The sequence below is a fragment of the Halyomorpha halys genome, unplaced genomic scaffold (assembly GCF_000696795.3).
Source record: "Halyomorpha halys isolate HHAL.00 unplaced genomic scaffold, Hhal_1.1 Scaffold425.1, whole genome shotgun sequence".
NCBI lineage: Eukaryota > Metazoa > Arthropoda > Insecta > Hemiptera > Pentatomidae > Halyomorpha > Halyomorpha halys.
The window spans coordinates 747,234-762,868 of NW_027114575.1; the positions used below are offsets into that span (position 1 = coordinate 747,234).

General features: G+C 28.9%; 2 protein-coding genes across 11 annotated transcripts in view; one reads left to right on the forward strand and one right to left on the reverse strand.

Moving 5' to 3' along the window:
- The window catches only part of LOC106682577 (chromosome-associated kinesin KIF4), a 34,929-nt gene extending 20,740 nt beyond the window's left edge, over positions 1 to 14,189 (reverse strand). For 7 of the 9 annotated variants that reach the window (XM_014423506.2, XM_014423507.2, XM_067051741.1 and 4 more), the window contains exons 1-10: positions 14,052 to 14,189; positions 10,244 to 10,463; positions 8,109 to 8,287; positions 7,648 to 7,800; positions 5,651 to 5,745; positions 5,001 to 5,385; positions 4,475 to 4,645; positions 2,907 to 3,032; positions 2,657 to 2,821; positions 438 to 613 (exon numbers count right to left, since the gene is read on the reverse strand). In XM_014423506.2, coding sequence (XP_014278992.1) covers positions 438 to 613; positions 2,657 to 2,821; positions 2,907 to 3,032; positions 4,475 to 4,645; positions 5,001 to 5,385; positions 5,651 to 5,745; positions 7,648 to 7,800; positions 8,109 to 8,287; positions 10,244 to 10,463 — 1,670 coding nt within the window. In that variant the 5' untranslated portion in view covers positions 14,052 to 14,189. Of the gene's footprint in view, positions 1 to 437; positions 614 to 2,656; positions 2,822 to 2,906; positions 3,033 to 4,474; positions 4,646 to 5,000; positions 5,386 to 5,650; positions 5,746 to 7,647; positions 7,801 to 8,108; positions 8,288 to 10,243; positions 10,464 to 10,569; positions 10,812 to 13,282; positions 13,439 to 14,051 lie in introns of those variants that run through there. The other 2 variants (XM_014423503.3, XM_014423502.3) reach the window with 2 other exon arrangements.
- Positions 11,071 to 15,635, forward strand: part of LOC106682578 (armadillo repeat-containing protein 2) — a 16,502-nt gene continuing 11,937 nt past the window's right edge. Inside the window, exon 1 of one of the 2 annotated variants that reach the window (XM_014423513.3) lies at positions 11,071 to 11,383. The gene's annotated coding sequence lies outside the window, so the exon portion shown is untranslated. Of the gene's footprint in view, positions 11,384 to 14,628; positions 14,863 to 15,635 lie in introns of those variants that run through there. The other variant, XM_014423512.3, reaches the window with a different exon arrangement.

Below are 15,635 nucleotides of genomic sequence, written 5' to 3' on the forward strand. Positions count from 1 at the left end.
TAAGTATTGCTTGAACTATAGTAATCGATAAATATAAATTTCTCCTATTTTAATAAACTTCCATCTCTCAATTTTCTAACTTTATTTTTCAATTCCAGGGAAATTGAACATACCATTTTCTAAAAAATATCAAATTGAACCCTTCTATTACTCACTTTTTTTTAAATACATAAAAGATATTATTCTTGACAAGGGTATAAAAAACTGAAGAGATACCATTGCAAAGACAAAGAAGAGACATATGAAATATTTTGAGGTAGTAATTACACAGAAAGTTCACTCATATTGCATGTTATTATTAGCCCCAAGAAAAAAAATATTGAACACAAGCCTGCTGTGGATTATTTTTTTTTTCATATGTACAAAAATAGCTTTATTTTTCATTTAAGCTGAATAAAAAAAAAAAAAATTAAAATTTGAATTAGAAAAATACCTACTTAGCAGAAGAATTTTGGGCATGTTGGCTATTACTTTTTATTTGTTTCAGTAGCTCTTCCTTTTCTTGCTGAAGCTCAACCAATTGTTTTTTCAACTCATCAATGCTTAGAATTGAGCTGTTTTCTGTAAGCTGTTCAACAAGGTCCTCCTTCCATTTAAGATTCTTGGATAATGTCTAAAAAATTATTAATAGTAATAAATTTGACAACTAATACTCAAAAACACTCACACAGAAATATACAGAATGAGATTTAAAAACAAAACAAAAAAAAACAAGTGAATTAACAAATTATCAAAGTACATATTTTTTTAAGAATACTTTAACATTTCAACCTGCAAAACTAAAAAATCCACTTGAAAAATTACCCGAAACAACAAACACTAATTAACTATATTTACCAACATAATTAATGGGTTTTCAGATATCTGGATGATTATCAGGAAAAAGACAATTGTCAGTGATGAGTTTTCAAAAAATCAGGTCTAAAAAAATTGTGGGCATATAGTTTGACCAAAGATTAAGGGCATAAACATATTTTGTAAAATCATAATACTGTCTTATTAAATAGATCAACCTTTCTAAATAGAAATTTAAATCTAAAAAGGAGTATCAATTTTTCCTGAAGTTATTGTATTTGAGTTAATAAATTTATAACACCGCACAACCAGAATGAAAGAAACAACTCAAAATTATGACATTAGACATTTTAATAGTTGGACCACTATTATTTTAAAGCACAGGCAACCCCAAAATATTAGACCAAACCAATAGATACAACAGATGTTCTACCAGCAAAATGTTTAAGAGAAAATAGTTTCGGGTTGTTGTGGATCAGGGAGGATTTTATATAAAGACAAAGGGTATGTGTTGGACTAATGGATGCTAGAAGTGAACAGCCCTGTTGTTGAAAATAGGTTTCATTATTTTGATTGTAAAATAAAACAGTAGATAGCGACACTGCTCTAGCATGGTATAGCTTGGCATCTATTGGGGCTATTACAGTCTGTCATGGTGTCTATAGGTGAACACACATTCTCATTGGCTTTCTTTACAAAACCCTCCCTAATTCCACAAGCCCCAAACAAAGGAAGCCGCGTAGCTGTCTCATGTGTTTTATTCATAACTATATTTACAAATTGTTTAGGTTAAAAATAAACAATTTTAATTACAAATCAAATAAGTTTGTATAATGGGGGCTTCTTTGTAGAATGAACCTAACCCGTGTCAAATATTCATCCTTACAAAAAAATATTTTTTTTTGAGTCATGACATTTTCATTCTGGATGAGCAATATGATTTTGGGTTTTATATCATTTGAAATAAAATGATCAATGTTTGGAAGAAATAGGGGTCATGAATAGAATTTATAAAATGGACTAAGGTATTTTTTAAAGCACAATTTTAATTTTTTTTTCTCAACATAAAATTATTGACAACTTTTGCAGCTTCATATCTCTATAACAGAAGTAGGGACTTTATTAGGTAAGTAACATAAATAACCTATTTTTAATATTCCATGAAAATTTGGAATTTGAAAACTGATAAATTATAATAACAAATCTGAACAAACAAAATTAAAGAAAATGCATGAAGATAAAAAATTTTATGGATTAAAGACTATATGTGGTAGGTTATTATTTATTCTGTTGTATTAGCCATAGATATACCAAGGGACCCCAAAAGTTGGGAGCCTTTATTGTAAAAGCCACATTCCTACTCTTTGCTTTCAAATATTTGACTTTATTTTTCCTCATTCATTTAGAAAATAAAGCTTACATGTGACAACCTTTGCTTCACCTTTCTACTTACTAGGTTTAGCAGGAATGTTAAATAAATAGCAAGATAACTGGCTAATTAGAAGAAAGTTCATTTTAAAAAATTAAAACTAAATAATTTTATATTTATATTAACTAAATAAATTATATCATCCCATATCTAATTTTAAACACTGATTATCACTGACTAACTGTGCTCCGTGATTTCACATGCATAAAGAGTACACAATCAAGTGGATCTAATTGAATGACACCTGAACTTTATTTAGGAAAAAAGGCAAATAACACACACGCACACACAATTAATACATTATATATTAACAGATAACATTTAAAGGTAGGAAGTGGTAGATAATCGAATTATTGACATATTCGACAGCATATATTGGTGGCATAAAAAGTATTATTTTAAAAAATAATTAAATAATTAATTAATAATTACAAATATTTCATGGTTTATCTGTGCCTGAAGTAAAACATGGTCTTGTTGTTTGCTTATTACATCCTCTTGCATTTCTACCTCTGCATTATCCTCTTTTTCATCATTTTGTTTCACATTATCTTTGTCTAGGTTGCTAATTTCACTTTCTAACTTCTGTTGCTCATCCTAACAGTGAAAACAACATGAATAAATGTACAAAGCATTAATATCAATTAAATATTGGTAAAATTAATTTTTATTAAAATAATACCTGGACTTCAGCTATCTTAGTTCTAACTTCATTCAAATGTGATTCATCATTGGACATTCTTTCTGTCAACAACAACTTAAAAAGTTCATTCAATTTTATTTTCAATGCAGATTCAGCATTTTCAATCTGTAATGAACAGGTCTCCGTTAAAATGTAATTACCTGAATAATCTACAATACGTGAGCAAGAAGCATATAAGTATATAGTTTTTAAATACATTAACCTAAATAATTTTTTTAAGGATAGTCAGAATGAGCGATGGTCAGAAGAAATCTCAAAATTATAAAAAAAAAAAATGTTTTTATGCTAACATTTTGACCAACATTCTAGGTTTTAATTTATGTCTATGTTACTGGTAGATGATAACTTCAACATAATTGTAAAGGTTTGATAATGTATTTTATAGCTTGACTAAATACAGCTATCAAACCTCAACCAGAATTACAACCCATGAAAGTTTCAGTACTTGGTAAAAAAAAATACTGTTTCTAAGCCTACAATTATGCAAGAAAGTGGTTTGTTCCGAACGGATCCCCCAATCAAGGAAACCCACTTTATGGTGGCTAAGTGTGCCCCAGGAGGGGTCAGTTTCATGATCACAGGGTCGACCCACAGGAGATATAACAGAATAAATATTTACCTGCCACAAGACTTGAACCTGGGATTCGAGTACAGTGCTTATTAACTGAGCTACCACTTTTCTCAGTTACCAAGGAACTAAAAAAAAGGATGACTTTCCTTCACAAAAATGCAAGGCTTCATCAAACTATATCATATAAAAATTGCTTTACAACAGGTCAGTATATTTTATAATATACACCATATTTACTAGATTTAGTTACATCAAATTATCATTGATTGGGCTAATATAAAAACAATGAACAAAAACTTTTCATAGAATAAAACTACTGAAAAAAGGTTCTTAATTACAGCTGGTTCATTTACTATAAAAATATAAACAATTAGCTATCGCTGCAACAATTAGCAAACTAGGACTAGGTCCAGAGGCACTTTACCACGTACCTGCTACTTTTCAGTTTGGGTTCAAGTAACCCTCTCAGGTGTAAGTGGTTTTAAATAACGGAAGATCAATGATATTTATTTACCAAAAACAAAAATTTCTTTAAAAATATGAGAATAATTTATATATATTTATAGATGATTGACCATATAATTTCAAACAAGAAGAAGATGGTTAGGGTTGCGGTCAAAAAGAGCGAAAATAGTTCACCACTATTTATTACACGTCGTTTCGCCCCACTTTGTAGGGCTTCATCAGGGCTGTTCAAGATAATAGCTTTACAGACTTTGATTAGAGTAATTCTGATTAAGTAAGTTTGTAAAGCTAACATCTTGAACAGCCCTGATGAAGCCCTAGAAAGTGGGACGAAACGTCGGGTAATAAATAGAGGTGAACTATTTTCGTTCGTTTTGACCATCTTCTTCATATTCAAAATTAATTCTTTTAACAAAAATCAAACATTATTTTATATCTAACCAAAAGATGCTTTTATATTTTATTTTGAAGTAGACAATTAACCTAATATACTTTAAACATAAATACCTACAGACATTGTTTTTTCAAACATGTTTGTATTTTGAGATAAAACAGCTCCAAGAACTTTACTAAGTTCATTAATTTTCTTTGAGGCATCCGTAAGTTTTTCTTCTAAACATTGATGTTCAGGAGGGCAGCCAGAAATTTCTCCCCCAATCATTTTCAAGCGAAGTTCTTCATTCTAATTATATTATTATAAACACACAAACCATATTAAAATAAAATTTTAGAGCATGGAGATGAAACAACTATCTATAAAGGATGTGTAAAAAAATAAAATAAATTATAACACATCAAATATTGATGATAAATAAATGTTAATTCTAATGACGTATGAGTCGCTTTTTCTCAAAGCTCAAACCGTTAAACTTAAAACTAAAAAATGATTCAATTAAATCAATGTGTCATACATAAAAAAACTATGTAGAAAGATATACTTTGATTAGTCAATTTTTTTTTTTTTTAAATATATAATAAAAACTTCAAGAATAATTTACTTGATATTATAATTAAAACAAAAAATAAAATAAAATTACCTCCCTTCGAAGCCTAGATATTTCAGCTAACTGAGGGTCCAGGTTAACAATTGGTTTATTTTTTATTTTTCTGGCTCGATCAGCATATCGAAGGGTACTTATTGTCTCATCTTGATTATAATCAGCTGGGCTGACACAAGCTATCATTAATGTCACAGAATTGCCACCTAATGAATCTTGAAGTAACCTTGTCAATTTTGAATCTCTATAATTAATATAGCTGTGATTTCCTTCACATAACTGAGATATCACATTTCCAAGAACAAGGAGTCCTTTATTAATATTTACACCCTCTTTAAATCTTTCTCCTGTAGTTCCAGTTTTTTTAGACCTTTCTGAACCAGCAAGATCAACCAAGTGAAATTTAGAATTCACAATATTATTCCTTAAAAAATAATTTAGAAAGAATTACAAATAGAAAAATGTATTGTCTAGTTTATGACAAGATTTTTAAAAATAGTCAAATAGGATAAACAAAAAGAATAAAAAATAGTTTTTCAATAACTAAAAGGTGTAAAAGTTAATATAAAATTTTTTTAGACAAGTAAAAACAATGATGGAAACTAGACATAAAAAAACCAACTTGGGAGAAATGTAACACCCTAATATATTTTCTTTGCTTAGTAATTAAAAAAATAATAAAAACTTACTTTTTCACTATCCTAACACTAATTGTGAAAATAGCATGGGATCTTGAAGACTGTGCATTCATTGCAGTGGAACCTACAACTCGCCCTCCTGATCCCTAAAAATAAAAAAATATCAATCCTTCAATTTATCCATACAATAAAAATAAATATTAAATGTCAAATAATTAATCAAAATCCACTTCCCAAACTCCAAAATGAAGATCTTACAACTGCTGCAAGATAAACTAGATGTTTGGAGCACAGTGATGGCCATACTGTCTATCCACAATAAGACACTTTTATAGAACTGTTTTTTTTCTTTGTTTTTTTATCCAGATTAATCTAATTTACAGCGAAATTGTAAATAATAATAAATCCAAAAGAATCCCAAGTCTATTGACACACACATGTGTGGAATTTGGACTCCAATCGGAGTCCTAAAAGAAAAAAAAACTCTTCAAAGATTAGACTAGTATAGGCAAATGTATCGGATTGCTACCAAGAAAAGTCAGATCAGGCAGATAGGAGGAGGGGAGTTTTATGAAGGATTTTTCTTAGGATCTTTCTAAAGAATACTCATTTAGACCAATATTGATTTTCAAGCTAATGCTGAGTCCATCATTTAAATAAATTAGAAAGTATTAAAATCTTTTATCACTGCACCGTCTGATGTCTTTACTCCATTCACTGATGATCATTCTCATTAAGATTAGGACCAATTTTTTTTCTTCAAGACATCTTCAGTGCATGATGCATTTAGTGCTCATGATCCAATTGCAGGTGAGATGTGTTTTAGGATTTCACATAGTATAAATATTCATGGGGTTTAAAGAACAGTTTGAATTATGTTTTTTCTTTGCCCATAAATACAATGATGTATTGCAACCATCCAATTGAGAGTGTTAAAATTATTCTTTCCATGTGCATGGATACCATTCAATATTTGCTTAGGTCAGCAATTCCATTTCCTGGGTAACTTCTTACTTAGAGAATATTATTAATTCTATTCATGCCTAAAGAATACAAATTTCATTATATTTATCAATTTTATGTCCTGGTAGGTTTAGAGAGATCCATATTATTATTTTAAAGTAACATATTACCTCTTTTTGTGAACAGAAGATAAGGTTCTAAAAATACATCGCTTAGCAAATACATCAAAAACTTATATTAAATTCAATGAGATGAAATAAAGCAAGTGGCTATTTTTGTGCAGATACTAATTAATGCAAGCAGCTTTTGTAACATTAATAAAATCTTTCAACAATAAAGAATTTAAATCTTCAAATAAAACATATTTTCATAATATTTTATTCAATTAATTTTGAAATTAATTCAAATTTTATATTTCAAAACAGAATAAAGTTATACCTCGTTAAGATTAACTTTAATACAAAATGTAATTATATTATATTGAAGATTAATCAATTTTTTATTTTTTTAATTAATCCAAGCTATTTTTTTGTATTGTACAAGTTGATAAAGTAAAATAAGTCTTTATTTTGAACCTAAAAATACATAATGGTGTATTGACACTATTAAAAAAGTGTAGAAATAAAAAATAACTGGCAGTACACACTATTTTAATATAGAAAAATATCTTCAATTTTAATTCTGTAATACAGTTTTAACCAGGGAGATGTAAGCTCATGATTTCTTTAATATAATCTTTATATATATTTTCATTTTATCCATTTATAGACCTTCATTCTACATATTTACACAATTATCATATTTATTGTATAAAGTCCTAGTAGCCCTGATGAAGACTTACAATGTGGACCAGAACTTTTGCATTCATTGAATCTTTTTTCTGTTTTGTAGGTTAGTTACTTTTGTTTTTAGTTTTGACCCTAGTTATTTTCTTCCAGGTTAAATACTATGTTCAATTGTCTAACATAAAATATCTTAATTGAAAATAAAAAAACTTTTGTATGATATCTAATATATCTTCATTATAATATAAATGGAAAATATGTAATATCAAACTTCAATGAATTTAATTTATAACAGCTAACCTCTTTCAATTTATTCAATGTTCCATTAGGTGAGTTCACTTCTATCTCTGTCAATCCAGGAATACATATTCCCCCGACTACTTCTCTCATTTCAACTATGCTTTGTTCACGAGGTTTTTGGGTAAGTAGATCAAATAAACTTTCATTGTAAAGCTGAAAATTACATTAATTCAATGAATAATACATTTATCACTTACAAACATGAAGTAAAGAAAACATAAAATCATGAATTGAATTGATCAAGCCTGACTTTGTACTGAAAGAACAGAATAAAAAACAAGAATTATTAATTCTGAAGATTCATTTCAAATATAAAAATTAAAATTAAATTTTGAGTAGAATTTTTGAAATTTACAACTATACATAGTATCTCGAATTGGTAAAATAAAGTCAGATTTAAATTAAAAAATAAAATATAAATGTGAACCAAGGCAAGTATATCGTTACGAAAAAAAAAATACCTCAATAAAATTCACAGTTACTTTGAATTCATTTTCAAGATCTGAATTAATTCTGTTGAAGATATCATAAACTGCCCTAGGAATTATTCCCAGTTCTTCATCTCCAGAGTAATTTGTACCCATCGTATGAGTTTTGCCAGATCCAGTTTGACCATAAGCCAGTATTGTCACATTGTAACCTAAAAAAATTAGTAGATAATTAGATGAACATCAAAATCTTGTCTGTTTATATTATAAGTGTCAAATTCAGATCAATGATTGAAATAATTGATATAGATGCAAAATACACAGATCTAAGGTTTCTTGTATCATTTCTTGACTGTTTCTCAGAACTGTAGGGTCATTACCCATGAGGAAAAAATTGTATTTTTGGTTAATATTTTTTTGAACCTTTTTATTTGACCAAGAAAAAAGAAAATTTGACCTCTTCTCAAGGTTTTACGTTTCAAGATACATAGAGTCCAAAAGTTTAATTTTTAAAATATCCTCTCAGCCAGACTTTTCACTGATTAGACAACAAAGTCACAGGTAATCACACAATCACACAGTGATCCTTAAAAGTCCTTGGATGTCATTATTACCATCCTTTTGTTTTGTTTTTTTCATTTTCCATCTGGTGTCAACTTTTGTTCTATTTTTTTGCCTTCCTAGAATAATTTTACTATCTATAATTTTATTTGTGAGGAACACTGTAAATTGTTATCATCAATCACGTTTATATAAAAAAATTATTGAAAAATATTTATCTAATTTGTATGCCTGAAGTAAAAATAATTTATCTAAAACATTTCAAAGTGAAAGGAAAATGTATTAGAACATAAGATTTATACATATTTATGACCATAAGCCAATTTGAAGGAGATGGTTAGGACTCCGATCAAGAAAGAAGAAAAAACAGTTATAAACTATTTATTTATTTTTCTGCTGATATTTCGACCCACGATGTAGGTCTTCATCAGGGCTACAATAAAAAGATGTAAAGAAGGTAGAGTTAAAGTAGTATTTAAAAATAAGATTTACACATTGTATGTATCTTAAAAGACCTTATCTTTTATAATTGGTCAAAATTTCTAACTAAATTCATTTAAATATTTAAATCAGCATGTCCACAATCATTAGATAATCTAAGGTTTAAAGGATTATTAATAATTTTAAATAAGCTAAATCATTGATAAAACAGTTCTTTAGAGGCCAATTTAAACATAAATAAGTTGCACTGTTATTTAATTATTTAAGCCGAAATCTATGGTGAAAGTAGGCTTTGAAATAACCTAAAGTACTACAATACTTCAAAAATTTTCAAAATGGTGTGTGATCAAGGACTAATTCTTGATCAGCTGTAAAAAATCTGTGGATGTAAAATCAAGTTTTTCTTCAAAATCAATGGCTCAGATACTGAATTTAGCCCAAAGATCTATTGCCCCAATCCAGTAGCACTGCGAGAAGTACAAGGGCCCAGGATGAAGCCTTCAATAAGGCCACTTCCTCTAAATGGGAGAAGAGGGAAGGGTTACCTAGAATTTCCAAGTTTTTGTTTCATCCTTATTTCATTGTATAATTATAGTGACATTTGTTACTTCACTTTTCTTGATTCTCAGAAATTTTCTAGAACAATAAAAAAAATAGGACCTGGAGAATAAGAGTTCTCTTGACCCTCGGGCCCCAGGGAAAGCTCCTCCCTATGTCCCTTCCACAAATTCCTATCCAGATGATCTATGACAGAGATTGTTTTTTTTTCTAATCTAGACCCACATTCATAGGAAAATACCTTGTTTCTAGTCAACCACACTCCAATAATAAATAATGTAAATTTTTTTTCAAATAAACAAATAACTGCTGTGCTTATAAAAAGTACAGGGAATTTCAACTGGACCCTTATACATAGGAAAATACTTTGTTTCTAGCCAACCACAATCCGATAATAAATAATGCAAAAATTTTTTCGACAAACAAATAACTGCTGTGCTTATAAAAACTACAGGGAATTTCTACTGGACCCATATCCATAGGAAAATACCTTCTCCCAAGCCAAGCCAACTCATGCATATAATATATAAAAAAAATTTCAAACAAACAAATAACTGCTGTACTTATAAAAGTACAGGGAACTACTATTGTTACTTGCCAAATCTTACCTTTAAAAAGGTTGTCTATTAATGACTTCACAGCATCATCATATACTTTAGTTTGACCTTCATTCTCATCAAAAACATAATTGAAAGTAAACATTTGACGCCCCTTTCCAATAGCAACTTGAGGTTCATTAGGTATTCGTTCAATACATGGTCGGCAACCAATTTCTATTTCAGAATTCACTAGGGGTCTAATACGTAGGGCAACTTTAACACTATCCATCTAAAAATATCATGATAAATAAATACATAAGTAGAAAAGAAATAAAAATTTAAATTTCCACTAATTGCATATTTAAATGTTTTATTCTTATAATTATAATACATACATTCAGTAATTTGATTTTGAAGTAATTAAATGTAAATGTCGAATACTTTATAAGAGAAGAAATAACTTCTTAGTTTTCTCGCGCAAAAATGTTCAAAAAGGTAGAAAGCTTCAAGACACATCATAAATCAAGTTGATGAAAGAGATGTTTTCTGTAGTTGACCGACTACATTAGGAAAAGATAACAATAACAACAACAAATAAAATTTCAACTGGAACAACCTTTAGACTTCTTTTAGGAATTTGTTTTGCGCGAGAAACCATATTCAATGGCATTTAAATAACGAATACTTCGACTTAATTTTAGCACCAATAAAATGATTTTATTATTTCAGAGATGTAGGAAAAGTGATTGATTTTAATACAAACCAAAATATATATGTATCCCACATTCTGAATGAAAGAAGCACAACTCAAAATTATAAACGTAAACCATTTTAAAGGACCAGGTCCCGATTTCCGGTAGATAATCTTCAGACCCCTCTTGTTTTTTAGTTCTCCCAACCATAAAAATTTACTAATTTGTGGTTATACATTATCAATTTTCAAGCACATAAGAAACACTTTAGTTTTCTATAGACATTGGCTGTTGGACTTTTTTCTCATTACTAAGTGTTTTAAAACACCATTACGAACTATGAATGAGCAAACCGTCAGACGCATGCAGAATACTGTTCTTTCGTTCCAAATCCTATCCATGTTGGAAAATATCTACAATCAGTGGTGTAGTCGTAAATTTTAGTGTTGGGATGCTCACCATCTTCTAAGAATTGAATAACATCCGGCGATCCAGAATGCCTCCACCCCTTTACAAGGTATTTATTTGACAGCTATTTAAAATCTTTGAAACACAGTAGGCCATCGTTGAGTTACATATATACTCGGAAAGAAAAACACGGGTCCCCTATTAATATATAGGATTTTTGGAAAAAGCTTTCTCGCCCCACTACACCACTGTCTACAATTTAATTGTCATTGTAGTTGTTTGGAGAGTAGAAGAGGAAAAGAAAAACACATATAATCCGTGATAATTTTGTAAAATTGTCAACTCTTCCTTTGATGGAATAATAATCACATCAGGGTTTGCAGTAAATTTATTACATTTATTTTTATGATTGTAATACAGAAGAATTACAGCTCAATTTTTTTTTTACTGTTAAAAATAATCGTAGTCTTGGCAATATCGGGATGATAATGGTAAGGTGGTATCTTTGGGATCTCAATATATATACTCCGTATAAAACAGAATGATAACTGACTGAATCGACTTCCCTAATGTTTCATGTCAACCCATGAAATGTTTAATACCCATAAGCCGTTTACCAAGTGATTACCTAATAGGAGTTGTGTGTAGCCCACCTCACCAGTTAAAACTTAACAGAGAAAGACGTTGAATGAGGGGAGGAATAATCGAAGTTCCACTATATTATCCAAAGTGGGACTATTATGCATCCTACAACAAATACTGTGGACACTTCTAAAAGTGGGACATATACATGGGTGTACCCAGGAGGGGGCAACTGCCAAATTAATAATTTTTTTTCAAGCAAATACTGATTGTAATAACTAATAAAGCACTGCAAAATTATATATAATTCTCTCGCTCCTTTAAAATTGATTCTCAGATTCCCAGTAGGCTATTATATAAATCAAGGCCTAAAGAGCAGCCGTTCCTTAAATGTCATACCAAACCAATGGTCTCTTGTTGCAGACATTAAAATGAACCATACCTTTGTAGGAACATTGCTCATGCAAGAGTCATGAATAGCTGAGAACAAGGATTCAAAAACAAAGTTTTTAAAGTAATATATTGCAAAGAATGGGATACAAATTGTACTACAGATTAAAATAATATTCATATTTTGTTTAAATTTGTATATTTCTACAATGAACTACCATTCAATTGTGTTATTAGATTTATTTAATTGTTCCTAAAAATTACAATTACATCACTGTTTCTCTAAAGTTGTGATATGTTATTTCAGTTAATAATTTACCGATTATTAGTTGACCATACATAATTGATTGAATTTTATTTTATTTCTAGAGGAATTATGGTTTTATTACTCCTTATTATAGCTTGTTCAAATATGAAAAAAATATTATTAATATAAAAATCTTGATTTGAGTCCTAGATGGCAAGTCGTGTTTTGGCAGGACTTGGGGAAGCTGAGGTCTAATTCTGTGTTCTTTGATCTTGTCCAACCCCAGACAAGACCTATACCATATGCAAATGTCTCAGGGAATTAAAGTTTCATCCAAGGTTTATTTTTATTTTGTCTGATCAAAAGCCAGCAGCAATAATTTTTTTAAAACAGTAATAATTTCAATAATCATTTATAATGTCAATGTATAAGGTAGTCTGTTGATTATATTAAAGTTTCTTGGGCTCATCTGGCTTAAAAGTTCATTATTTAATCAGGAGACTGGAGTAGTAATAAATTCTAAAAATCAAAATAACAAATTTTCAACCAACAGCTCAAGTTTTACAATGATATACCAGTTCTTTGGAAATAGTCTTTATTATCTCCTCCCACTATTTTATTACTTAAATTTTAAATGAAAACAAGCAAGGGCCACTTGACATACACAGTCTTATTCCTAAATTTAAAGGAATAAATGTAGAAATTGAGCCATAACGATAGGTACAGCTTTGAGATATTTCATGCAGAGTATTAAAATCTATATTTTTTAATGAAAGCTCAAGTCCCTACCTTAAGTTAAGTGGGGATTCTTTAAATTATTGCACAAGACCTTGTGTACTCTTGTGACTATTCCATGTCATACATCACTTGATTGGTAAGTATAGAGCCTCTTACATTTATTAGATTGGTACAAAACTATGATTCTATAATCTCAACTAGTTAGTTATTCATTATGTACTTCAAACACAATTCTGGTCATTTAATGTTTTATCGCCACAACTTAAACAATCATCCAAATGGTGAAAATCAACCAAGTATTTTTGAGTCTGCAATTATAAATGAGGCAATCGGTCACAAAGCATGGTAACAGCAAAAATTAAAACCTCTACAATGTTAAAATGTTAGTTACAATGATTTTGAGTCAACCAGGAGCAACTGACCATTACTTAATACCAACATTATTCTCTTAAAATCACAAACTTTGTACAAAATCTTCAAAAAATCCAATTCACAGTAAATGATAGATCCTCTATTTGATGTATCTATTTTCTTTTTTCTTCATGACAAGATAGTAATTTTTTATTGAATTTCATGTCCTTGTAAATATTAAACACTCCATCTAATTAAAATATATCTAAATATTTCTTACAACAGTTTGATTAAAGAAAGTAATGTGAATTGAAAGAGATAAGTTAGTTCCCAGCACAAGAAGTTTCAAAGTTGCTACCCCAATTATACATAAACGAATGGTATATTATACTTAATGATATGATGTTTTCTTTAATAAAAGAGTTTAAACAATCATACATTGAAAATACAACCCACTTTATTTACTTACTTGCTCCAGATAGGGGAGTTACTTAAACCCATTAAGTAATTTTTCATAGATCAAAATTAAGTTTTAAAGTTCACATTAAGACTTGTACTTTAATGTTTAGAAATTTAAAGCATATGTGATCTTATTAACTGATTAATAATGTAGTTTTGGTTTAATAAAACTAACTAGTTCTCATAATTTACTGGGAAATAATTGATAGCTGCCAAAAATATTATATTTTGATTTATTATTCAAATAATAAATTGATTAGTTGTTTCATTATTATTTACTTATTTATTTTTTTTAGTTTAGGTTAACTATTATTTTAATACAAAATTAATATTATGTAATATTCAACTAAATATCATTGTGCTGAACTATGATTAATATCTGTAAGATAATAATTGTAACTAATAACATATTTAATAATACTAATTTTATTCAAAACACAATATTTGATCTTTGCTTTACTCTAAAAAGATTGGTGATCAAAGTTTGAATTGCATATCAAATTGTTGGTTCATAATGATGGAATTTAATATTTTAATAAATTAATATTCTTTTCAATTTAATCCTTTCAATAAAACATTCCTAAGTTTTTCCATTGTATCAAATTGTGAAAGTGGTTACTATGGTAGCAATCAATAGCCCTTGCATGTATATCAAGCATAAGTATTGCTTAGCTTTTATACTTCAATGTCTATGACCTGTTATATAGCTGAGATTTTTGTTTGTTCAAATGTGTTACTAACTGCAAACCATGCCTTATGTTCTGTAAAGAATAATTCTATTGAGCACAATCATGGGTAATGATTTCTCCACTTTGCCTTTTGTAAGTATAGGATAATGTAAATGTTATCAATTATTTTGTTCAATTTTCTTCAAAATGTCTGCAGTCCATTGTAATGAAATTTTATTGATAAAAAAATACAAATTAATTATAATTTGTATTAATATATCTTTATAAATAGTATTTTTATCCAATAGTATTAATTTTGCTATTACAAGAAAATTTCATTAATGACCAATTAGATTTTAGATGATGGGCAGATCTAACCTGCTCAATAACAGGTAGGCATTTTAGCACCACAGCCTTTTATGGGCTCATTCAGCCAGAACTATCACTGTTTAGACTTTTCTTTTCAGTTTATCACTTAACAAAATCTAACCACTTTTGTATATTTATCAGCTTCTAATCAAATGATTCTTTAAATACTAGAATGAAAAGTGTTTAGATGTCAGGGAATTATTCTCTGTTACTTGGACTAAATATGTTCCTGTTTTAAACTACCGTTAATTAGTTGTGAAATTGCTTTTATGACTACAGAGCTAGAATAAAGCACCTCTTCTTCAACCATTTGATCATTTTCATGCTCTCTTTTAACCTGAAACTAGCCAAATACTAGAAACATCAAATGTTGCATAGGCAACAGATATCTTTAGGAAGTATGCCATGTTTCTCTTGAAGCTTTGGCCTCTTATGTGTGGTGAGCACACATCTGTGGCATTTTAGTGTCTGAATCTTGGAAAACCTATGAAAATATGGGCTCAAGTCTTGAATCCAGATAAAAAAATATTAAATTTAAAAAACAGCATGATAGTATA